This window comes from Bombina bombina, chromosome 4 (assembly GCF_027579735.1).
Source record: "Bombina bombina isolate aBomBom1 chromosome 4, aBomBom1.pri, whole genome shotgun sequence".
Lineage (NCBI taxonomy): Eukaryota > Metazoa > Chordata > Amphibia > Anura > Bombinatoridae > Bombina > Bombina bombina.
The window spans coordinates 1,123,105,046-1,123,132,285 of NC_069502.1; the positions used below are offsets into that span (position 1 = coordinate 1,123,105,046).

At 34.6% G+C, this 27,240-nt stretch overlaps 1 protein-coding gene across 2 annotated transcripts in view; it reads left to right on the top strand.

Moving 5' to 3' along the window:
* PROX1 (prospero homeobox 1) overlaps positions 1-27,240 on the top strand; it is an 80,413-nt gene that overhangs the window by 36,897 nt on the left and 16,276 nt on the right. For both annotated transcript variants that reach the window (XM_053712486.1, XM_053712487.1), the window contains exon 4: positions 4,734-4,928. In XM_053712486.1, the coding sequence (XP_053568461.1) occupies positions 4,734-4,928 (195 nt within the window). The remainder of the gene's footprint in view (positions 1-4,733; positions 4,929-27,240) is intronic.

Below are 27,240 nucleotides of genomic sequence, written 5' to 3' on the forward strand. Positions count from 1 at the left end.
GCTGCTTCTGAGTATGGGCTCAACAGAATTTTTTTTAATGCATGGGGCAAATCGGGACAGATGGCTAGCAATCCGGGACAGGGGGACAGACCCCTAAAATCGGGACTGTACCGCGAAAATCGGGACAGTTGGGGGGTATGTATATATATATATATATATATATATATATATATATATATATATATATATACACACAGCTAGAAAAGCCTTTATCCAAACTGTTTGGGACTGGCAAAGGTTTGGATTTCGGAATAGTTTTTGTTTTTGAATATGTGAATCTGTAAAATGGGACAGTATGGAAAGGGGCTGGAAACAAATGTAAACAACAATATGTTATGTTAGTTAGCCAATATTTACATGTCATAATACAGCTTCTGTATGCAACCTAAAGGTGGTTTTATATCATTTTAATTCTTTTGTATAAATAGTACCATCAAAAGATAGAACAGTACTGTAATCAGAAAGGTAATCGCTGTTGCTTTAAATAAATATAGCCTATTATTTTCTTTTTAGAACACAATAATCAAACCAAAGACACAGGCAAAGAAGATTGTGACTTACATGCGGGGAAAAAAAGTAATTTATGATCATTTTATTTAAAAAAAAATATTAATTAAAAAGTTTGGATTTTAGAATGTTTGGAATTTGGAATTCCAGATTTGGGGATTTGTACCAATAATAAATTTAAAAGAAAAACTTAATTGTAATCTTTCTTTAATTTCCCTTTGAATTAAAAAAATGTATCATAGGCATTCGCTATAGACATTTCTGAATTAGGCAATTATGGATTCTGCCAATCAGCACAAACTTATTCTTGTAGAATGACATGAAGGATTCATTTTAAAGAATATCTCTATTATTTGACCATTAGATGTAATTCTTTGTATGAAAAAGATGTGTTTATTACTTTTATTATTAACAACAATATGTGTTCACAGATTTGCTTACTGAACCTTCAGTTTTTAATAAATAAATATATAAGCTAATTATGTATATACATAAAATGTATGTATAGTTCCAATATTAAGGAATCTGTCTACAAACATGTACACAAACTGGCACCTTGGAGCAGATTCCACTAAAGTTAATGTCAGATTAACATCTCAGCCGACAGTGGCATGCCATCACACAGATTTAACTAGGGCTCGTGTTTCCAAATGTTTTCATTGTGCGCTTGAGATTACCTGCTATATAAAGTGCATCTCAGGAGACCTTAAAGAGGATAAACATGACTGCCTTTTTAGAGCAGAAGACTGTACTGTCAACCTTGTTTCTCCTTCGACTTTATGCAAGGTCTTATCTGTGCTTTTGCCATATCGCCACTATCTGCATTGGTTCCCCTGACTAGGGAGACATCTAAAGCAGGGCTGCAACAAAACTCCATACTTTTTAGGAGCTGATCATTTTAGCTGTAAGACTAGATACAATATAGCTTGTTTTTGCTGCTACTGTGAGATATATAGAATCTGTGAGGTTACTTGCAGAATTCATGTAAGTAAAACCTTCCATTGAAAGCGCTGTAGCTGATGTGTACAATATTTCTAGATGGTTAGTACATCAGGATATATCATTCAAGGATTGCAATTTTTATGTTGTAGAACAAATAATACACATTTTAATTATATATATATTGTATTATATTCAATTAGTACAATATTGTGGTTAAAGTTTTTTTTTATATATCATATCTAAATATGCTCCTGGTAAGGGCACATTTTGGCCTAGACAAACAAGGCGCTTGCCCAGGTCAGCAGACTTTTTTGGGGGCAGCACTTCTTGAGTCTCTCTACACAAATAGACACTGCACTACACACACACCAGAAACACACATAAACACACACACACTCGAACATGAACAGTTACGCACGCACCAAAAAATATTATGGTCAGAAAAGGCCTAAAACCTGGGATGGGGAGCATAAGTGTAAGTGCCTAGGGCAGCGCAAAACTTAAATACGCCATTGGCTCCCAGTAATGCATGCCACAGCATTTTACGCAGTGTGTCTACTCAGAGAGCCTACAGACTGCTGTGTCATGTAATACAATGCACAAACAGCATATTTAGATATGCTCAACATGCCAGTGCGCACAAAACGCATGACAATCTAAATTTTTTTAGCTGTTTATCTAGCTATATGGGGTTCTTGGTGTGAAGTGGAGACACATCATGTAATACTTAAAAAAAAAGTTCCCCAAATATTTTTGCGTGAATTCTCTCCATGCTGCAGAGTTTTTGGTCATAAGGCCATAAAAAGTGATCGATTTTACTGTAAGCCTTTGAATTACTATAAGTGTATTAGCTGTACTGCCCGGAAAATCATTACTATATAAATATATATATATATATATATATATATATATATATATATATATATATATATATATATATATAATGTATACACCTTTTATGAAAACACTGGGCATATTACAAGTTTTATCTTTCATTTACTGTCCCTTTAAATGGACAGGAAACATCTTAAAGGGATATTAAACACTAAATAAAGCTAAATAGAATAAAGTTTTCAAAAAAATGTTTAGCCTGATAATAACATGCAGATGTATTTTTTAAAATTTTATTAGCTGTTTAAACATTGACAAAATAAGTTTAAAGTTTTAGTGTCTATAAAATAATGGGAGCTGCCATGTTGTAACTTAGATTACCTTCTCTGCTGCACCCAATTAGAGACAGTTATAAACAGGTCAACCAATGACTGTGTGGAATATAACAGTTTTCTGCACTTCCATTTCTAACAGGAACTGAAAAGCTCACAATTTAAGAATGGAATTACAGGAAAAGGGGACAAAATAAATAATGCAAGTATATTGCAGAATTTTTTTATATACACAATTTATTATTTTATATTACCATATCAAAGTGTTTAATGTCCCTTTTAAGATGTTATTATAAAATGTTTAGTTATGTATTGTAAAATAATGTTGCATGATATTTTCATCATTTATTCCTATTCCTTTAAAGGGTACAATATTCCCCAATATTGTTAGTTGTGCTATAGAAGGACTGAAAGATTATAAATACATACTATTTCCCTTTTAATTTTGGTGCTTAAGGAATATTAAACCCAAATGTTTTCTTTCATGATTCGGACAAAGCATGCAATTTTAGCAGCTTTCTAATTTACTTCTATTATCAATGTTTTTTTGTTCTCTTGCTATCTTTATTTGAAAAAGCAGGAATAAAAGCTTTGGAGCAGGCCCATTTTAGGTTGCGAACCTGGGTTGCGCTTGCTGATTGGATGGCTAAATGCAGGCACCAATCAGCAAGCCCTATCCAGGGTACTGAACAAAAAATAAGCCGGCTCCAAAGCTTTCATTCCTGCCTTTTCAAATAAAGATAGCAAAAGAACAAAGAAACATTGATAATAGGAGTAAATTAGATAGTTGCTTAAAATTGCATGCTCTATCTGAATCATGAAATAATTTTTTTGGGTTTACAATCCCTTTATGAAGGTTTGTCACTTACTACTAATAGAGATATGGGAATTGCCATTATCAGCCAGTGTTTTTAATTACTATGGATCTTTTTGTACAAATCCTGTGAATGCGCAGAAAAAATATTTCAAGTTAAACTTGAGTTTCACATGCGTGACAGAATATTTTTGAGATTGGTGTTCATTTAAAAGGACATCAAAGTAGAAAAAGAAAAGGTGTAGAATGTGTTAGAGAATTTTATTAACGCATTATTGCTTGCACATACCTGTGTGTTTAATCCCTGCAAATGATTAAACACATAGTTAAAGTCAGCTCTATAGCAACAATACGCTACTGGTAACTGAACACATCCAGTTAGCTAATGACAAGAGGCATATGTGGGTAACCTCCATTGACCAGTTAGTAATGCATCAGTGCTTCTGAGCCTTCCTGGGTCTGCTTTTCAACAAAGGATACCAAGAAAATAAAGTAAAATTGATGCAACAAATACATTCAAAAATCTCTCAAAATTGCATGCTCTATCTTTATGATGACCATCTTTTTAACACATTTCTCTTGTTTTTTAGACAGAACATAACGTTTCCATTTTACTTTAATTTTCAAATTTGCTTTGTTCCTATGATATTCTTTGTTGAAGAGATACCTGGGTAGGTTTCTGGAGCGCTGCATGGCAGGAAATATTGCTGCCATCTGGTGCTTTTGCTAATGGATAAAATTCTCGCAAAACTACTTCCATATAGTGTTCAAGCCACTTGCACGCTCCTAATCTTATGCCCCAAAATATACCAAGGATAACAGAAATGAATTTTGTTTAAAATTCCATGTTCTATCTGAATCATTAAAAAAATTGTGTTTCATGTCTCTTTAAGGGCCCCACGATAAGCCTCCAAAGCACATGCCTTTTACTGGGGCCACAAAAGATATGGCACACATTCTTAATTCTGTTTTGTTACAGGGGCCACAAAACACTAGCGCAGAGGGCCACATTTAACCTATGGGCCATCAGTTGGCCATTCCTGCTCTATCTGAACAATTAAACTTATGTTCCTTTAACCCCTTAACAACCACAATTTACCCTGTACGTTGCTGGTCGTTAAGGGATTGTCTGCCTGTAATTGCGAATGTCTTGCCGCCAGCTGCGAGACCGCGCTATTAGAAAACACCCCCCATAGAAAGACCAGCGTCATACTTTATATAAATCAATCTCATAGAATTTGTATGCATTTTTTATCCAAATCATTTCTATTGCTTATGAATTTATTTCACTTCCCTCCATATTGCAGTTCAACAGATGCATTACCTCCCAGCTCATCAAGTGGTTTAGCAATTTCCGTGAGTTTTACTACATTCAGATGGAGAAATATGCCCGGCAAGCCATTAATGATGGGGTCACAAGCACTGAAGACCTCTCCATCACTAGAGACTGTGAGCTGTATCGGGCACTGAACATGCACTACAATAAAGCTAATGACTTTGAGGTATGTACATATCTTGCATTATGGTTTTGTTATCTCTTTTATCAACTGTAAAATCAACTATCCATCTGACATTTGTGAGAACATTCACAAGAGCTAGAAGGAACAAACACAGCATGTCTTGTGCATAAGCAGATAGCCAGGTTTGTTGCTCTTACAACTAATTAAAATTAATTGGTCAGCTTTGCGGTCATAGCTAATTTGGGGTTGTAATCTGCTGTTTGGGCCCAGATATATCAGTAAGGCAAAGACAGCAACAGATGCCTAAAGAATTGCAAACACTTATTTTATTGAGCTTTTTTTTTTCTGCATCAAATCTGAAAGTGTAAAACATTCTGTTACACTTTATTCAAATATACTGAAATTAACCCACTGGCTGCCAATGAGGCCTGCAATAAATTGCCACACAGTATATGTTCTGGTTGAATTATAGGTTTGAATGCCAAATGTGGAGATGTAGTACATTTTTTACAATGATATTATACTATTATTATGTTTATAGAGGGCCAACAGATTCCAAAGCAATATACAGAGGTATAATTAATAAATAACTAGGGTAGGAGGGTTAAACAGCTTATAATAGAAGTGATAGTACCTTATTTATACATAGTTTAAGAAATATTATATTTGTTGTTTCAATTACATTGGGTTCGATTCTTATAGATAACACCACACAACACCATACGAAAATCAACCGATTATTAAGACAGCATTTCCATCCCACCTTCATTACATTGGAATATCTGATATGTATGAGATAAAGAACAGTACTGTTTCAAGAAATAACTCAAAACCATTCTATCCCTTGGCACTGTTAAAGAGCATTGTAGGGGTTAAATTTATATGTCGATCTAGATTTAATCTCCCTTCCATTGCAGTGCCCTATTATTTGCTAGGCTGACGTGATATCCCTTTAAACCCTGTTAAGTTGCTTTAAATTATTTTAATACACTTTGCAATATAAAAAGGGGGGAAACATTTTTTTTTTCCTTTTTTTTTAATATTTTTTCAATCTTGTAGGCTTCACATATCCTGATTGGTAATGTGCACACTTGCTTGCCAAATACCAACCAATTTATGAACTTGGGAGCGTGTAAAAAGGCGTGTAAGTGTTTTACAATAACATTTTGCGCTGTGCAAGCAGCCTATTGACATGTGTTCCCTTTAACGGTTTTCTGGATGTTTATAATAGAAGAAATTTCACATTGTTATGGTTTGGAATAAGAAACTGGTTTATCAGACCACACGAACCTGGTAAGAAGATGGCAAGATTGGAATATTATTATTATTATCATTTATTTGTATAGCGCCCCAAAATTCCGCAGCTCTGGGAACAAAGATAGGGGTATACAATGACAAGGATTTGTGATAAAATATAAAACATAACAAACTAAACAAATCTAGTACAGGAGGAAGAGGGCCCTGCTCTAGAGAGCTCACAGTCTACAGGTTGAGGGTGGGTGTAGAGACCTAAGCTTTGGGGTAGCTTGTCACATGGATTGTAGTTGTAGCAGTGAGTGTCAGGCAGTTCAAGAATTATTTTGGTTAGGATGAGAGATGGAGAAGAGATAGTAAGCCTCTCTGATTAGGTGTGTTTTCAAGGAGCTTCTGTAGCTATATAAGACAATCTTATGGAGCCGGGTAGAGAGTTCCAGAGGACAGGAGCGACATGTGAGAAGTCTTGGAGGCGGAAATGGGATGTAGAGATAACAGGAGTAGAGAGACATAGGTCAGAGGTTGAACAAAGAGGACGGGATAGGGAATTTTGGAGATGCGACCGGAAATGTAGTTGGGAGTTAGACTGTTGAGTGCTTTGTAAGTTAGGATTAATACTTTAAATTGTATTCTGGAGTGTATGGGGAGCCAGTATAGAGACTGGCAGAGTGGAGCAGTTGTGTAGAACAGCGACTTAGGTGGATGAGTCTAGCCTAAGCATTCATAATAAATTGGAGGGACGAAAGGCGGTGTTTTGGAAGGCCATTTAGAAGTAGATGGCAATAATCAATGCGTGACAAAATGAGGGAATTAATTAGTATTTTTGTAGTTTTTTGAGTAAGGAAGGGACGAATTCTGGAAATGCTGTGTAGGTGTGCACGGCAGGAATTTGTAAGTGCTTGTATATGTTGGTTGAATGTGAGTTCTGAGTCAAGTGTGACCCCAAGACAGCGGACCTGGGGTGAGGTGCTGAGAATAGAGTCTCTGAACGTCAGAGAAGTGTCAGGTGTTGGATGTCTTGAAAAGGGGGTGAATAAATTAGAAATATAAAAAAATCCTTTTGTTTTAAGTAGAAAAGATCCGAAAGCATTTATGTTCATGCGAACAACAGTGATATGATAAACTATGAAAACCTAAAAGGCGAAAAAGTGCATAGATTTTTTTCTTTACTCTATCTCTGTAATGTCACTCTTGCTAGCAGTTATACAGAGATAGGATGATGGCACACACTGAGGTCCACTAACAGTATTGTCTGACTTTCAGAGCAGTCTATTCAATAAACCAAGGAAAGAAAAGTCAATTTACTGGCGCACAATACTGCAATATGAAGCGCTGAAAACATCAGCTTTCATAAATCAAATAAAAAAATGTGTTATTTGTAAATATACAGTCACGTAAATTCCAATCCCAGCAAACAGCATCAGAAGTTAAGGGTTGACTATGGCAATCAATGCCCAGTTACCAGTGACCTGAAAAGGCAGAAGATATCTCATTTTTGTATTTCCCATCTTATAATCAATGACATTTTTGGAACAGCTGAAATTGCAGTGAAGACAAGAAAATACTACAGCATAGGGAGCTACCAGCTATTATTTTTTAACTCTCTATTAATTGTAATGGTTAGTGTACTAAAGAGGTGCAATAATCATTTATTTTTATGATTTCTTTTACTTCTTATGTGTGCTAAGCTTAAAGGGACAGTAAAGTCGTAATTGAACTTTCATGATCCAGAAAGAGCGTGCGGTTTTGAACAACTTCCCAATTGCTGCTTCCGACCCTCTCTGCTTCAGTTTCGACTGAGGCAGAAGTTAAGAAGCAGCGGTCCTCTGAGGTGGTGGACAGCAATCAGCCCGATCGAATACGATCGGGTTGATTGACACCCCCTGCTAGTGGCTTATTGGCCGCGAATCTGCCGGAGGCGGTATTGCACTAACAGTTCACAAGAACTGCTGGTGCTATGATAAATGCTGACAGCGTATGCTGTCGGCATTTATCGATGTGCGGCGGACATGATTCGCTATAGCGGATTATGTCTGTCTGCACCTACATAAATAAACCCCAATGTGTTCATCTTGCTGCTCCTTCCACAAAGTTGAACAATAAATACCAGGAGAAAGAAGCAAATTTGATAACAGAAATACATTGGAAAGTTATTGAGAGTTTTTTTGATCTGCACGTTCAAATTTTTATTAAACTTAGGAAGAAAATGTGAGTTTCAATTTTACACAGGAAACGTTGAATTAAATGTACACACTAAATATCATATTTAATCCACAATGTAATTACAAAAGTTAAAATTACATTAAAAAATGTTACAAAATTGAAAAGACGTCTGCAAAAACAGAATCAAATGTACGATAAATTATGCTGGAGTTGGATTTGGATTTGTTGGGAATTTGTTTGCTTTTTTTTTTTTTTTTTTGCTATCCACTGTGAGATTGTGCATTCCAGAAAGCTTCATTACTTTTTTATAGAAATGAGCGAGGTCTACTTTTGCGAGGGTCGGCGTGATTTCACTAATGGCAGAATTTTTTTATTAATAGTATAGCACAGAACTACATAAAAAAAATGCACTTCTTGCAAACGATTAGCTTAGTGTTCGAGCAATATCCAACAATAATTTCACTGCACATCCCCATAGTCTGTTATGCAAAGGATCTAGTGTTATCCGACATGCAGACTGTAGTGCGCCCTACACTATTGCTTGAGCGATAAAAAATTACTGGGCAAAAATAGAATCACTATTGACTGTGCTCAGAGCAATGTAATGCACAATAGCGCTAAATGTTTGGGCTCCATTTGTAATCTAGACCTATGAATATAACCATTTGTCATTTTTGGGAATGATGAGTTTTAAATAATAACATTTCCTTTATAAAGAAAGAAACTTGAAAATACAATTTAGTGGTCTGTCCAGGAAGCCAGTTTCTGTCAGTGACATTTTTTTGGAAACCAAACAGCACTTTTTTTGCACACAAGATGTTTATTTTACTGTCTGATCTTCTATCATACCTTATGGATAAACCCATCGTCGTCTCTGTAAGCCATTGTTTCCTTTCATTTAGCCTGTCACCCGGCTTTGAGTTTCAAAAAATGACCCTTTTCCTTCATTTCCCCTTCTTTTAAAAATACTTCCTTGTCTCCTTTGTTAAGCTATTTACATATACAGTATGTAATAAAAATATATCTCTCTATAAAGCTGAAAGAGTAATCTTAGGTAAGGTCAGGAGCGTGCACATTTTGTAAGGCAAGTGGCAACAGTATTTGCAACATTCTTTATAGAAATATTATGCAAACACTGCTGCCATAGACTGTTATAGACACGTGCATGCTGCTCAGCTCCTATAAATTATATAGCCATTGCATTAGCTGCAAAATGCATTTTGCTTTGCTATACCATTTATTTTATCACACATAGCAGGCTGAGTTATCTGCTTACAGTGTGTGTAACAGAGAGCAGGACCCATGCAATATTCTGTTTCTGTGTCCTTGCTCATTTTACTATATGAAGCTTTAACCTTGCTCCACAAACCTGCATTAAAGAATAATAATAATAAAAAAGTCTGCTTTTTAAAAGAAAACTAAGCCTTTGTTATATTTAGCATTGTGAGTTCCTTCCTGATGCAGTTTGCTGATCTTTCAATGTTATTTAAATTCTGGAGTTATTACATTGTAATCCCCAACTTGTGAATTTTATGGCTAATCTACCCCTGTGTGCTTTTGAAATAAACTTGACTTTCAGTTACACTTGTATTATAGGTTAAGTACTAGAGATGATTAAGCAGTGAACACGTCCCGTCATATGCCGTGTCACTGAGTTGCTGTTCCCTGTAGTGTGCCCTATTTCAAGCAGTTAAAAGCAAAGTCAAATTAGATGCTGAAGAAGATTTTGGCCCTGTCATTTTAGCTGTAGCCTTATGGCCAAGACTCAGAGGTGCTTACAACAGCAGAATACAATGGTTCACATTATCCTCTGTTGATTACCAGTATTTTAGATGAACTTGTCTCCTTGCTTTCATTTAAAATTTGACCTATGCCGAAAAGAATATGCAAAATAATTCAACATACCGATGAAAGTTATTCAGAACTAATTAATGTCTTCTTGTTGCATATAGCACCTTTCAAGAATAATGTGACATGTCTGTTGCAAACACACAACAACCACTGCACTTCGACATGTAGTTCCTGAGGGACTGGTGGATGGAAACTATTTCTACCATGTGATAGTCCACATTATGCCACCATACAACATCTTTATTTAAAAAGGTAAAAACTGAAAAGTAGCTGAGCTTATATTCCCCCGCTATTCACCCCCAGAGGGTCTAGTATTAAGCTATTCTCACCATGAACTAATTTTGTCAAATTATGTAATCTTTCAGATGATTTGCTACTGGGGCCATAGTGGTTAAAAAATTAGAACTACTGAGCTTTTGTTGCGTCTAATTTCTCAGATGTCCGTGGCATGATTCAATGTCCTTCTAAACACTGATGTGTAGTCATAATTTACACATGATCCAATTTATTCCTAATGTCAAGAATATTGCAAAAGCATGTTTAGAAAAACATAATAATAATATAATGTATTTATAAAGAACTACAAACTCTATCATGCCTGTATCTACAATTTATCCTATTCTGAGGAAAAACACATACTAAAATATGCTAGAAAATTAATCATTTAATCCCATTTAAAACACAGAATCTCCAGTTTTTAACATGTAGGACATATTTTCGCTAAAGGGAAATGAAACTCATTTGTTACAAAGTTTATGTACTTTTAGAAAATGCATTACAAATTACTGTACATGGTTTTGCAGTCTAGAAACATATCCTTAGAAACCTTTTTAATTTATTTCCTCTGCTATGGCCAATTAAGAATATAAATTAATGAGCTCCTACACTGATTAAGGAGTCCTTATGTAGAATGTAGCAGGGTCAAGGTTCAGAAGTCTGGAGTTTACATTTCACCCTTTTACAGGAATTGTGAGAGAAAAAAAAATCAGACACAGTAAAAATAGTTAAATTAATTAATTAAAGTACATTGCAATGTATTTTACTTTGTATAAGTGTATACTTGATGTGGAAGCAAATCTGCATTTTATATCCCTTTAAATTAAAACATGGGAGAATAGCAACATAAATACTCTAGTCTACCATACATAAGGGCTATAACTACACTGGATGTAATAGTCGCAGCTGCAGGTGTTGACTGAAAAGATTTCAATATCATAATCTAGATTCCTTGCTGAAAACAGCAATTACGCTACCTTACTGACTGGCTATATTTATATAATCACCACAATATAAGCTGTGCCCCCCATATATTTAGCCTACTGCATTTCACCTTTTCACATGGAGAACTAGAACTGTAACTTACTTATGTGAGCATGTAAATAAAAACCACTGAGTTATTTAATATCATTTATTTTAACTAAACCTTTGTATACATTATTTATGTAGACACTGGAGAATCATGCCTCACTTTTTTGTACTTTGCAAGTATATAGTTTTCAGCAAAAATAGTTCAGCTGGTGGTTGTGTTGTCTTAAGCTATCTGTGCTAAAATAGTGTGAAAATGGTCAATTTTTGTAACTAGATTGCTGTATCACAAATAGTTCCTACTGTTTAAGATATCCTGAACATTACAGCAATAACAGATATAAAACAGTATGTGCTTTATATCAAGGCTTTTTTCTCTGTTACTAACAATTACCTTTTTGTAACACTTTTCTTTGTACAGTAGATGTTCATCAATATAATAAAGTGGGCAAAGTGGTTTGTAATCTTTGTTTTAATGTCAGTTATTACGTTTGTGGTTCCCTCTTGTCTTTTTTTGTCATTGGCTCCAATTGAAGCCCTGTGAGATATAGTCTAATTCTCCTTACTCAACAGCTCTATTAGTTCTACCATATCGTGACCTTTTTTTCAGCATCCTTAAAGAAAAAGATACACTGTAATGTTGCTTTACTTTTCTTATTGTTCTTTGTTGAGGTGAACAAAGCTTTTTCTACAGTGGCTATAGCACATAATTATACAGCTTTCAATAGCAGTGTCTTGGCAGATATCAAAGTTCAGAAGAGCCTTTGGAAAAAAAAGATGTTTTGTGGCAGCATAGGGAGGGTCTCATCTTTCCTTCAGAAAAAAGTTCAAGGCTCTTCTGTCAAGCTTCCTACTTAGAGCTTTTTCTCCTCCTGCTTCATAAAGTTTAAAGGGGATTCAGTGGAGTTCTGTGATCTATTTCCTTTGAAAGATTGTGCACAGAGAAGTCCTTTGACTTCAAGAGTTCACAGATTCATGTCTTTAGGTATCATATGTCTGACCTTATCAGTTACTCTATTTAATGTAGGAGAAAAGTCTAAACTCTTTGTGTTTGTCTGTTTTGCATCTGTGAAATGATTTGGTGAAAAGACCATGTTTTAATAGACCTGCAGAGAAGTCATTTCTGGCTGTAACCTACCCTGTGGATCTTAAAAAAAAAAAGTTCTTGTGTTTTGTGTATGGGTGATTTCACATTCCAAATAGAATTATGCAATGACAACCTCATACAAAACAAACCTTTTTTTTCCTTCACAATTTCCCACCTCTTTTTTTTTTTATGCATTGGCGATTTTTGTCAAGTGTTTCGCTGGCACCTCACAGTCACATCCATTTAACAAATACAGATTGTGGCTGGATAGCAAGGCCAACAGTAGGCTTGCTGTGACCTACCCTAAGGCCCTCATAATTAATTGTCCTTCAGAGATGAGGAAAGTTCAAAGACAGTGCAAGCAGTTGATGTCCATTGTCTGATATTTACGTCTACTTCCCTTCTTCCTTCCACAAAGGCTTATCAATAGCAGTAAAAAAAAAATATGTAATTTTTTTAATCCCGTGTATTAGTTTCCACATGGAAATCTATGCTGGAAAAAATTATTTTCAAATATTTTTTTTTTCCACAAATCTCCACTTTTCAAACTGGAAATGATAATGAATAATTTTAGGAACTCTTAGTCTGAGCTCTTTATATTGTAATTAAGCACTACAAATACTAATACTGTTTTCTCATGTCTAAAAATAAAGCAACTAAGGTGTTCAGAAAAAAAAACAAACTGTATTTATGTCTGAAAACTGCAATGTATAATTAGCCAAACTGTTCAGGGCCACCTTGAAAAAAATCATGTGATGAATTTGTTCAGATGTGCTGATAATTTGCAAAACCCACATTACACTAATGCCAGAGCAACCAGTGAGTTAACCATTGTTAAAATAAATTAACATGCAAAACAGCTAATAACCTGAAAAAATAAACAAACACTAGCGTGACATAAATCCACCAGTTTTACTTTTTAAAGTTCCTAACGTATGTTACGTTTATCTCATAGATGTATATATATAAAAATAATTACCAATAAAAGATATACAAGCAAAAAAAGAAAAGAAAAATCTATATTGATTTCATTATATTTAACTTTATCAGTTTGAAATTTTTGGAACTTACATTTTGTAAAATGTTCTAAGAAATATATTTCTTTTATGTGTGTGTTGATGATTTAAAATAAATCTGACAAATGGATATAAAATAAGGGCAAGTAAAGTTTCAACTTCTTTTTACTAAATAAAATTCCTTAAAATGTCAGAAATGGACTCAGCATTTGCAACTCCATAGTTAAACTATTTGCTGTGTTTGAAAACAGAACTATTTAATATATATATATTACTAATTATCATTAATTAGACATGTAAAAAAAAAAAAAAAGATTTCTTTTTTGTGTTTTTTATTTATTTATTTTTTTACAAATCTGCAGAAATCAGCAGGAGTTTATTTTCAGCACAGAATGTTATCTCTGTTAAACGGTGCACTTGCCAATTGTTCATGCAACAGGTTTTCTGTACTTAAGAAGAAACCGTAGATACTATCGTACATAGACATAGCTAATACAGTAATGCAAAAAAGTCTCATAAAAAATTAAAGTTATTCTTATGAATCTTTAATTGGAAGCAATGAAAAGGGACACTAGTGAAGCCAAGTGCTTTGTTTCCATATTATCTTCAGGGTTGCTAGCTATTGTTTTGTTTTTCACTTTCTCAAGCAGACATTCACTTTAAAGCTGACATAAGTCACTTATGAAACACACAGCTGCCCTAGCACAAACACCTAACTTATTCAGTAAGAGCTGTTGTCAGGTAATTAAGGCCACTTAAAGCTTTTTCAGTTTCACCGCTCCTTTCCATCTCGACAAAATATTTAATATACCGGTTTCCAGAGTCATTGTGTTTATCTTCAAAAATGTCTCCAAAGCTTTCTAGGACCTCTCAATTGCAAATGAATAAATGCATGTGTAAATGTGTTTTGCCTGGGCCTAACATGTTGGCTGATGCTTCTTAACAATACCAAAACATATTTAATATGGATTGAGGTGTATTTTGATCAATAAATAGCTTGATTTTACAAGCCAGAAATATTTTTTGAAATGCATTTTGTAAAAAAAAATATTACACATTTTCAGGGAACATAATTATTACAAGGTGAGTTTCTAAAACCATTTCTGTTTCTCTTTAGTCTTTAGAGATGGCATGAAAGAAAAATTCCTCTCTACGTGTGTGCAGTGAAGGCCTTAAAGCCTTTTATTTATTTTCTCCCATTTCACCTTGTGTACAGTCTGGTCTGTGACACTGATGGTGATTATGTCATTATTTTACTCTGGGGGATTTGGCACATCTGCAGAACTGATGCACATCTTCTTTGTTACACTGGCATTCGTCCCATATCACCAATGCTTCATTAGCCTTAGTGACTGCCTCCTTGCCAGACAAGAATGCCCAAATCTAAGCTCCTTTTGTGTATGCTTGTTCATTTATTCATCTTCACATTTCTTGTGCTTTTTTTTATCTCCTTGTATTTCTAAAGAGCAGATGTCTGTCCCCCCTTCCAATCGCCTGAAAGTCACATGGGGAGAAACAAAGTGACTCTTTAACCCCTCTGGGACTGCGCTGACCGAATGTGACCTTTACCCTTGTTTTTACCCCAAATCAAATAAGCACAACTTTTCAAACACCACCTCATAAGAAGTCAGCTTTAAGAATAATAAGCAAAGAATAAATAAATAGATGGAAACCTGCTGACAGAAATTCTTGAAAAATGATTCTCTTTTCCAATTTATCTTTTGGTTACGGAAATATAAAAAAAAAATAATATATATATATATATATATATATGTATATATCTTTCCAGAACTAACCTTATCACTATAAAGTATATTTGTCAAGCTTTGCAGTAGATGTGGGCAGATTGTTTGAAGGCCACATAGCTTTTCAACCTTGGTTGCAACACACTGACCTGTTCAGAAAGCAACTTTATCTGGATTAGAAAACTCTGCTCTGTTTGTCAAGTATCTGGCCAGCTTTATCTTGTAACACAACTACAGCTCACAGACTATTGATTTTGTTAAATTAATGTCTACAGAATGCTACTGAATTTAACTAAACAGAACACTACTTATTTCTAAATGTCTGTTATATTAAAAGAGAATGTAATCCTTCCTAGAAATAGAGTTGAATTCTATCTATCATATATCTATCTATCTATACACCCACACACAATTTACAATTGTATTAATAGCAATTGTATGTAATAATTACACAATAAGCTGCCCTCAAATAACAATGTAAACAGTTTATTGACATTTCAAGAAAATGACTTTCCCTTTCTCATAATTACTTTGTGCGACATTAGAATCCTATAGGATGATCCTTAATACCTATTATGTATAATATGTTTTGGCTGTATTGTTTTGTATTTCATATATCATATGATATTTTTTTTATCACTAGGGTACTTATGCTCTGAATTAGAATTAATATTATCCTGGATAGCTTATTTACTTGGTGATATGAAGAGGTGTTGGTAACTATGACTACCATAAGTACACAGACGCACAGCTTTTGTCGGTTCTGTTAACTGTGAACCGTATTCTACTCCCCTTGGCTCCCACTTTGATTTAGAGCGATGTCTGGCATGGCTTTGTATCTGGTGGAGGTGTCCTGGAGTTGTCCAATTCCAGTTTGCATCAGCTGGTGCTGAGTTATTTAATTAATATGTTTATTTTACATGTGCATGAGCAACCCTCTACTGATGAAGGGACCGATCTGAAAGTTTGTACACCTACACTTCTTGCAATGTTAAATTAATATATCTAGTAGCAACATTTTTAATAGTGATATTTGTTAGTATTCTTGTTCTTATATCTAGTATGCATTTTACAAAGGTAAATGTATTTTGAATAGAATGTTTGTATGAAATAACCCTGCACTGCATGCAACACATACATTCTAAGGGCTAGTTTGACTGTGTCATCTCTAACCTAGGCCGAGTTTCCATTGAGATGGTAAAGTCTGGAAGCTGTCGGGAAAAAACATTTATTGCCATTAAAATCTACAGAGAATTTTCATGTTACCTCCGGTTTCCAAACTTTACCAGCTCAATGCAAACTGGGCCCAAGTTTGGAATAAAAACAAAAGTGGTTGATGGATCACAAAAGTTTGGTTTTTATTAATATTCCAAGGCCTAGTTTCCATGGAGGTGGTAAACTGGTGGTAACATAAAAAAACTCCCTCAACTCTTAATGGAGATACATGTTTTTATCACCAGTTTCCACAGTTTACCACATCATTGGAAACTAGGCCCTGGTTTCTAAATATAAAAGCTTACACTTCCTCACTATACCAGTCTTTGTTTCCATGTTCACATCCAGTCACTATCACCTCCACTCTGAACATTACCTCTTTTGACATCTCTTCACCTCTTATGACACCTTTCTGTGCTTCCCTCTTTTTGTTTGAATTCCCTGCATGATTAATCATTCTCTACTTGAAATACTCTTTGAAAATTCAGATATTTTTCATCTGTACACAATACACAATAGAACCATCTGAGACTTTTGTTGTAAATTTTATTTCCCCCTAAGGTACAATAAGCTTCCTTTATCCAATACATATAGCCTTGTGTTTGTCTCATCAATGCCCCCAGCAGCTCTAATGTTTATCTTTTTAAAAAAATGGTCCTCGACTCTACTCAGGTTAATAGAAATGATTTATTTATTAAGTTGATTTAGTGCGTTGTTAAACAATATTTAAAATCAGTTTTATAACCTACATTTAGTTTTCTTTTTCTTTTAAATATCAGCTAACATTTAATTGTCTCAGCTGCATCATGCATAATTTGACCTCTAATGAAAACTAATACTGCTTCTGGATACATGAAGTGGGCTGTCCTACTTAAAGACAGGCTACACAGCTGACAATAAATAATGTGTTATTATCTACTTGTCATAAACTAAATCAGTTTACAAAAGTCACTCTATACAATCTAGTATCTAGTATGAAGGTTGAAGGATCCTGTTAAAGGAACATTGAAAACTAAATACATAAGCAGAGTATTGAGGTTATTACTCACTTCCCTCTTATCATGAGTGCCTTCATGTTGAAATCTAGCTTTCCCTGTATTCCAGGGCTGATGTGTTTACACATGTTCAGCAACTCTACTTCAGATACCTGCAGTAAAACCTAGGTTTCAAAATGGTGACATCCTTAAAGGGACAGTCTACTCCAACATTTTTATTGTTTTAAAAGAATCACTTTTATTACCCATTCCCCGGTTTTGCATAACCACCACTGTTATATTAATACACGTTTTACCTCTGTGATTACCTTGTATCTAAGCCTCTGCAGACTGCCCCTTATCTAATTCTTTTCACATTCTTGCATTTTAGCCAACCACTGCCGACTCATAAATAACTCCACAGGAGTGAGCACAATGTTATCTATATGACACACATGAGCTAACACTGTCTAACTGTGAAAAACTTTAAAAATGCACTGAGATAAGAGGCGGCCTTCAACGGTTTAGAAATCAGTTTGATCCTACCTGGGTTTAGCTTTCAACAAAGAATACCAAGAAAACAAAGCACATTTGATGATAAAAGTAAATTGGAAAGTTGTTTAAAGTTGAATGCCCTATCTGAATTATTAAAGTTTAATTGTAGCTAGACTGTCCCCTTAGAGGGTTTTTAATCAATGACACAGTGGCACAATTTTTAATCCTTGTCTTCTATAACTAGTCACAATTGGTGCATTATTATAAACTGTACTAGTTAACTATCAAAGATCTAGTGGGTTCATTAAAAGTATACTAACAAGAAAAACAAATAATACGTTTGATAAAACTGCTGGAACTTTGAACTAGATAACGCATGAACATAAGCTAAATATTAATGTTGGAAAAAACAATGACAAGAATTTACAAAGTAAAGATGGACAGATGCCTCTAAAAAATATTTTACTTATGTTATGAATAGAAGTGTTATACAAAAGAGATAAACACATTGATAAACTTCGGATGATGATAACAATTCATCAATGTAATACATCAACACTGCTGGCAAGAAAATGGGCTCAGCAGTGAAACAAAAATCTTTTGCAGCAGTTTGCAGCAGATGATGTTGTACTGAGAACATGTTTGCGTTTGTGATGTGTGTTGGTGTTCACAAATAAAGTTCTGCTTTTCAGCCAGTGAGCAATCAGTCCTTAAGGGCCATTTGTAAATATACATACACTGCCTACAGTATTAGCTTCCAAATCAAAATAAACAGATTTAGCTTTTAAAAGGAAATTAAACCCCAACTTTTTCTTTCATGATAGAGTGTATTTTTATTTGATAAAACTTATTAGTTACAGTTACATTTTGAAGTTGCAGTTAAAGTAGAATAATTATGCTTTAATTGTAAAATAATGTTACATTTTAAAGGGACAGTCTAGTCCAAAACAAAATTTCATTAATTAGATAGAGCATGTCATTTTAAACAATTTTCCAATTTACTTCTATCACCAATTTTGATTTGTTTTCTTGGTATTCTTAGTTGAAAGCTAAACCTAGGAGGTTCATATGCTAATTTCTTATACCTTGAAGGCCGCCTCTTAGCTCATGGCATTTTGACAGTTTTTCACCACTAGAGGGTGTTAGTTCATGTGTTTTATATAGATAACGCTGTGCTCACGCACGTGGAGTTCCTAGGAGCCAGCACTGATTGGCTAAAATGCAAGTCTGTCTAAAGAACTGAAATAAGGGCTAGTTTGCAGAGGTTTAGATACAAAATAATCACATAGGTAAAAAGTATATTAATTTAACTGTGTTGGTTATGCAAAACAGGGGAATGGGTAATAAAAGGATTATCTATCTTTTAAAACAATAATTATTCTGGGGTAGACTGTCCCTTTAATGGTTTTTAATTATATATCTGTATAATAGGAGCTTCTTATAAAATAGGTTACTTTTCATTACTTTGTTACATTCCAAAATGTTTTGTTTTTTTAAAAAAATCATTAACCACTTGGCACCCAGAGAGTGTAGCTGGGTATCACTTTAGAAATGTGTTGCAGCATCTTTAGGCAAACAAGGGTTTAATATAATTTTACTGTATATGTTTTATGCATATAAGATACACGCTCCCTGATGCAGTGACTATTTAATCTAAATGAAAATTAGAAATGTATTACGTTTTTTAATGGTTGTTCCTTCCTGTGCCGAATTAAAGGGATAGACAAGTCAAAATTAAACTTTCATAAATTGGAAACAGCATGTAATTTTAAGCCAATTTTAAATTAACTTGTTTTATCACATTTACTTTGTACTCTTGATATCCTTTGTTGAAAAACATATGCACGTGTCCTAAGCAGAAACAATGCATACACTACTGGGAGCTAGCAGGTGATTGATGGCTACGCACAATTGTTTCTTTTATTTGGTTTACCACTTGTGCTCAGCTAGCTCCCAGTAGTGCATTGCTGCTTTAGAGCTGACTAAATATATGCTTAACCCCCTTTGTAGGGGTTAATTACATAGAGGTTAAGCACAATCCTGTAGAAAAAACTCATCAAATGATTTATCTGAATCCCTATAGACTTTTATAGTGATTTTCTGTTGTAAACAATTAGATACATTTTTCTAAAGTGTTGCCATTGACCCCATAGTTATATACAATCAATAGTACAATAATACAATTCTCTAACATATTAGAGCATTTTCTTTTTGGTTTTTTTTAACTCTTTAACCACAATTTTATGTGGGAGTTGTCCATATCAGCCAGTAAGCAACAAATACTTGAATCTCACTTGTATAGAGACATAATTCCCCAGTCGTTTTTAGACACATCCTAAGTGGCACAAGACACCTTCACTTTTTTCTCTCAAGCAGACAGTAGAAGCCTACATTGCTGGCATATTGAGTCTGGCCTATAAAATGTTTGTCTAATCTCAGCCTTCAATGTAGGAAAGGTTGGCTTGATAACTTTTTCACACATTGGATTCCTTATATAAAAAAAGAGGAAATCATATTGCAGAGAAAGTGAAGTGTTAGAAAATGAGGAAACAGGGTCACACTTTGAAGCTGTGGGGTATCACTGAGGAAATGTGAGGAAGTACTATATCACCGAGTATGAGGTAGTTATGCAGCAGGAAAGGTTGTGGCCTATACAGTAGGGAATACAAATTACTAGGTGTGAATATAATAAAGTAAAGTATGTCAGTTAAAATGTACCACAAGAAAATATTAAACATAAAAGTGCCAAAGAATTTAGTTGAAATATCTACACTTAAAAGGATACTAGACCTAAATGTTTTCTTTCATGAATCAGATAGGGCATGCAGTTTTAAGCAACTTTCTAATTTACTCCTATTATCTATTTTTCTTCATTCTCTTGCTATCTTTATTTGAGAAAGAAGGCATCTAAGCTAAGGAGCCAGCCAGTTTTTTATTCAGCACCCTGGACAGCACTTATTTAATGGTGGATGCTTTTAGCCACCAATCAGCAAGAACAACCCAGGTTATGAACTAAAAATGGGGCAGCTTCTAAACTTACATTCTTGCTTTTCAAATAAAGATAGCAAGAGAATGAATAAAAAATGATAATAGGAGTAAATTAGAAAGTTGCTTAAAATGGAATCCTCTATCTGAATAATGAAAGAAAAAATTTGGGTTCAGTGTCCCTTTAAGTTGTGTACCAAGTTAAAATGCCATTTTTATTTATTTTTTTACAAAATCACCCAGTAAATATAATTTTTTTTTAAAGTTGATAAATGCACTTAAACAACTTGCTGTGCTGGCTTCCCCGGTTCAAACACCTGTTGTATGGTTTTCAATAGTAGTGCATTCCCGCACATTTGTAGGAAGGGTTCCAGAGCCTGAAAGAAGGTAATAATTGCTTTTAAATATAAATATATATATTCACTGAGCAATTAAAAAAAGACACACATATATATATATGGAGTACATAGGGTAATATGCACCATTTCAAACTCTGATAACAGTGTATGTAATAAAAACGCCACAGAAACGTAGACTTACACTCTAGTACAACTACTGATATTTTGGGGGCCTTAATTAAAATATCACTTTGTAACAAATAGGCTAAGCATTATCCAGGCAAGTCCAGTTGAAGACAACGTGTCCAGGCTATCAGGAGAAAGGTTTCTCCTCAGTCAATATTTACATGACAAACAGCAAGGTTAGGAGACTTTGTTCAGAGGCACCATGTGCACATAAAGGTGAATGAATGCTCGGTAAAGTACTTGAACTGTCTCCTTTCCTCGGCTATTTTTTATTTTTTTGTTGCCTCATTACGCCTGACATGCAGCTGTTTATATGTATATAATGAATGTTATATACTGTATATTATATAGCAACCAGTATCATGTAGTCACTTCCTTGTATATCAGAAAGCTGTATTATTTGCACTTTAATTCTTTTCTTGAATTTCTTTTATAGCAAATGTAATAATTCTTTAAAGGGATATTAAACTGAAAATACATGCTAGACATAATAATGTATTCAAAGCAAAGATTATACTTAGAATAATATGTAGATATTTTTCATTAGTTGGTTGAATGTTAAAGATACAAGTGTAAATGTTTTATTTCTATGAAGTAATGAGCCTCCATGTTTGCACTTAAAGGGACAATTTCTCCCCTTTAATGTGTTCCCAATGATCCACTTTACCTGCTGGAGTGTATTAAATTGTTTACAAGTATTTCCATTACTCTTATATTGCCATTTGAAATAGTTTATTTAGCCTGTGGTATCCACACCCACCCTGAACGTTTTTGGTCTCAAAGCCAAGCTGTGTAAACACAGTCAGTAGAAGAAATTACACTCCCAGTGGGGTATAGAAGAGATAAGTTAATAAAATGTTAATTTTCCATTGTTCTCTCCAAGTACTGATGATTAGTTTATGGACAGATATAAGATAAAGAAGCAGGTATATGTACACAATGTGATAAAGTAATGAGATCTGATTATACCTACACGCTCAACCCATTAGGTTGTGGCTTCAAAACACAAAATCAGCTATTTCATATACACAAATAAACCCTAAAAAGCAAATCTCATTCATTTTATACTCTGCAGCTGGTAAAAAAAGTAATTGGAAACACATTAAAGGGACATAAAACCCCAAACAATTATTTCATGATTTAGGTAGAACATACAATTTTAAACACATTTCCAGTTTACTTCTATTATCAAATTTGCTTCATTCTCTTGGTATCATTTTTTGAAAGAGCAGCAATGCACTTCTGGTTTCTAACTGAGCACATGGGTGAGCCGAAGACAATCAATATATATGCAGCAACCAATCAGCAGCTAGGTTCTTTGCTGCTACTGAGCTTACCTAGATAAACCTTTCAGCAAAGGATAACAAGAGAAGAAAGCAAATTAAATAATAGAAGTAAATTGGAAAGTTGTATAAAATTGCACACTCTTTCTGAATCATGAAAGAACATTTTGGGTTTCATGTCCCTTTAAGGGAAAAACAATATTATAGTATACTGTCCGTTTACGTTTCCTATTTACCTCTCTATTCTGCTGAGGAATATTAGGGACATATATAAATCACAAAGCAATAAAATAGAGTTTGCAAAAAAGGCTGTGAGGAACCCCATTACTTTATATAAACTCAGTGGAATTTAGAAAAACAATAACAGGAAAAAGCGACAAAATAAAATGAAAGTATTTTGCAAAGTTTATTAACTACGCATAATTAAACACATTATGCTATCAGATACAGTTTAATGTTCCTTTAAAGAAAGCTAAGAACTATACCATAATGTGGCCTAGTTCATATATATGACCCTCCTTTTAACCCTTCGGAACACTAGAGCACTAATTTTCCGCAAAAGGCTTGTTCTTGGAATTTTGGTGTGGAACTAAATAAAAATGTATCTAATCCTGTCTATATGCTTTTATATGTGTGTATATATATATATATATATATATATATATATATATATATAAAATTAGTTGATCATTTGAAGTTTGTTCATTTAGAAAAATACATTATGGCCCTTTATTGGAGAGGTTGGCCAGAATGGTTTTAAAGGTATTTATGGAGAATAATACAAAAGACATTAGTATAATGGTTTTTGACCTTATATGCCCCTCTATTATCAGATAGAAAAGTGTCCAAGATGTTGGTGTATGCATTATATATTTATATTTCATTTTTTTAATTTATGTTTAGGTTTTGACACTTGCAGGACATTACCAAAATTAATGTAACAATAGATTTTATTGACACTACTATACTAGTTGGTACAGTGTGTCAAAAATAATTGCTAAAACTCACCCATTAACAAATAAGACTCCATGAGATAGCAAAAATAACTTTTTAATTTTCTTAATTGGAACAGTGCGTTCTAGGGCCCAGAGTCAGTGCACACTGTCAGCCTTGGGGTATCAAAATCTAGAGTTCAAGTTTTTTTCTTTTGTTTTGTTTTGTGAATCAGAGTTGTAAAACCCATCTGAAATATTCATGCAGAATTGTCTGAGAAGCAGTTTCTGTTTTATTTACTGCGCAGTAGAACAGCCTCAGTGGATTAGTCCTACAATACCCGTAACAAAAGCTCGACAGCTGATGCATGTGATGTTAGAAGGTGACAAAACAGTTAAACTATGCTGCTGGCTACAGGGAAGCAGTCAGCAGATACAGACAAAAGGATCTGTGACAAGAATAACTCTCTCTCTCTCTCCAAGCCGAGCAGTCAAGAGTATCCAAAATACCAATACCCTTTTTCTCCTTGACATTGTCTTCGCCGTACTCTGCCAGCATTTTATTGCCCTTTTATAGTAAAGAAAACAATAACTCAAATTTTTCTCCAACGCCAGAACGGGTTTACTGGAGAACTTACTCAATACTCCAGCTGTTGTATCTACAAATGAGTTTATGGTCAAGTTAGACAGCTAATGAAGCAAAGTGCAATGATGACAGGATCTATTAGCTGCATCCTTAATAGAGTTACTGGAGGTTAAGTGAGATATACAAAATGGAATAAAGCAGATAAAATAACTCAGGTGCTGGATTTGTAATTCATTAATACAGTTTATACCATACATGTGCAATGTGTATACCTATGTGTATAAAACTGCACGTGCCAACGGCTGACGCATTTATCTGAAAGTCAACCAGAATACTGATGAGATAATTAGAGGCCGTTTAACAACTGTATGTAGGTATTTATGTAGAAGAGAAAAAAAAAGTTAGTAGCCAGAACTAGAATATAACGATCCATGGTTCCTAGATTCGAACTCTGTCATATAAACAACAGTTCATTTTACATGTATTATATTTAATAATTATATAATAAAAAAAAACAGTTAAACTATTCATAGATTAACCACTTAATTACCAAATCACTGCTTGTTTGCCAAGGAATAAAAACATTTTTCTGTTTATTTTTCTAAAAATACGTTTTCAGAATAGAATTCGTTTCTGCACTAGATAATTCAAGTACTTTTTGGATCTTGTATATACCTTTAAGGGTTAATTGGTTTAGATACAAATGAGCTTAGCTTTCCGTCTTTGAGATGTGCATGGGATGCAGTAACAAACAGGTATATTTGCACAGTATAACTGATTTTAATATATCCCAGTAGAACATACACATGGCGTTTGCCCTTACATGGGCAGGTGATATTACATACATTGGGTAAAATATGGTACTAAATAAAATCTTCTGCTATATGTTTGGGGGTAGTACATACTATAGATATTTTTTTTCTTTGGTATAGTAAATGTGCGTTTTGTCCTTACAGACACTCATTAGTACCAGGATTGTGTACAGAATTTATTTCTTCATATAGTTTAGCATCAGCAGTAAATCAATATAAAAGAAACCATTTCTAACTCTGTGTTCGAGGTGGGATGGGGGGGGGGGGTCTTGTTTGTACAAGATACAGGTACAATATATGTTCTCTTTTTGTACAATGTGATTTTGTGGTCTTTGTCAATACCCATGCATCACAGAAATAAGCATTGTAGCAGCTTCAGTGTTGGGATTGTGTACTGTTTCTCCAACATAGGTGTGTCCGGTCCACGGCGTCATCCTTACTTGTGGGATATTCTCTTCCCCAACAGGAAATGGCAAAGAGCCCAGCAAAGCTGGTCACATGATCCCTCCTAGGCTCCGCCTACCCCAGTCATTCTCTTTGCCGTTGTACAGGCAACATCTCCACGGAGATGGCTTAGAGTTTTTTAGTGTTTAACTGTAGTTTTTATTATTCAATCAAGAGTTTGTTATTTTAAAATAGTGCTGGTATGTACTATTTACTCAGAAACAGAAAAGAGATGAAGATTTCTGTTTGTATGAGGAAAATGATTTTAGCAACCGTTACTAAAATCCATGGCTGTTCCACACAGGACTGTTGAGAGGAATTAACTTCAGTTGGGGGAACAGTGAGCAGTCTCTTGCTGCTTGAGGTATGACACATTCTAACAAGACGATGTAATGCTGGAAGCTGTCATTTTCCCTATGGGATCCGGTAAGCCATGTTTATTAAGATTGTAAATAAGGGCTTCACAAGGGCTTATTAAGACTGTAGACTTTTTCTGGGCTAAATCGATTCATTATTAACACATATTTAGCCTTGAGGAATCATTTAATCTGGGTATTTTGATAAGATTATATCGGCAGGCACTTTTTTAGACACCTTTCTCTTTAGGGGCTTTCCCAAATCATAGGCAGAGCCTCATTTTCGCGCCGGTGTTGCGCACTTGTTTTTGAGAGGCATGACATGCAGTCGCATGTGTGAGGAGCTCTGATACATAGAAAAGACTTTCTGAAGGCGTCATTTGGTATCGTATTCCCCTTTGGGCTTGGTTGGGTCTCAGCAAAGCAGATACCAGGGACTGTAAAGGGGTTAAAGTTAAAAACGGCTCCGGTTCCGTTATTTTAAGGGTTAAAGCTTCCAAATTTGGTGTGCAATACTTTTAAGGCTTTAAGACACTGTGGTGAAATTTTGGTGAATTTTGAACAATTCCTTCATATTTTTTCGCAATTGCAGTAATAAAGTGTGTTCAGTTTAAAATTTAAAGTGACAGTAACGGTTTTATTTTAAAACGTTTTTTGTACTTTGTTATCAAGTTTATGCCTGTTTAACATGTCTGAACTACCAGATAGACTGTGTTCTGAATGTGGGGAAGCCAGAGTTCCTTCTCATTTAAATAAATGTGATTTATGTGACAATGACAATGATGCCCAAGATGATTCCTCAAGTGAGGGGAGTAAGCATGGTACTGCATCATTCCCTCCTTCGTCTACACGAGTCTTGCCCACTCAGGAGGCCCCTAGTACATCTAGCGCGCCAATACTCCTTACTATGCAACAATTAACGGCTGTAATGGATAATTCTGTCAAAAACATTTTAGCCAAAATGCACACTTATCAGCGTAAGCGCGACTGCTCTGTTTTAGATACTGAAGAGCATGACGACGCTGATAATAATGGTTCTGAAGGGCCCCTAAACCAGTCTGATGGGGCCAGGGAGGTTTTGTCTGAGGGAGAAATTACTGATTCAGGGAACATTTCTCAACAAGCTGAACCTGATGTGATTACGTTTAAATTTAAGTTGGAACATCTCCGCATCCTGCTTAAGGAGGTATTATCCACTCTGGATGATTGTGACAAGTTGGTCATCCCAGAGAAACTATGTAAAATGGACAAGTTCCTAGAGGTCCCGGGGCTCCCAGAAGCTTTTCCTATACCCAAGCGGGTGGCGGACATTGTAAATAAAGAATGG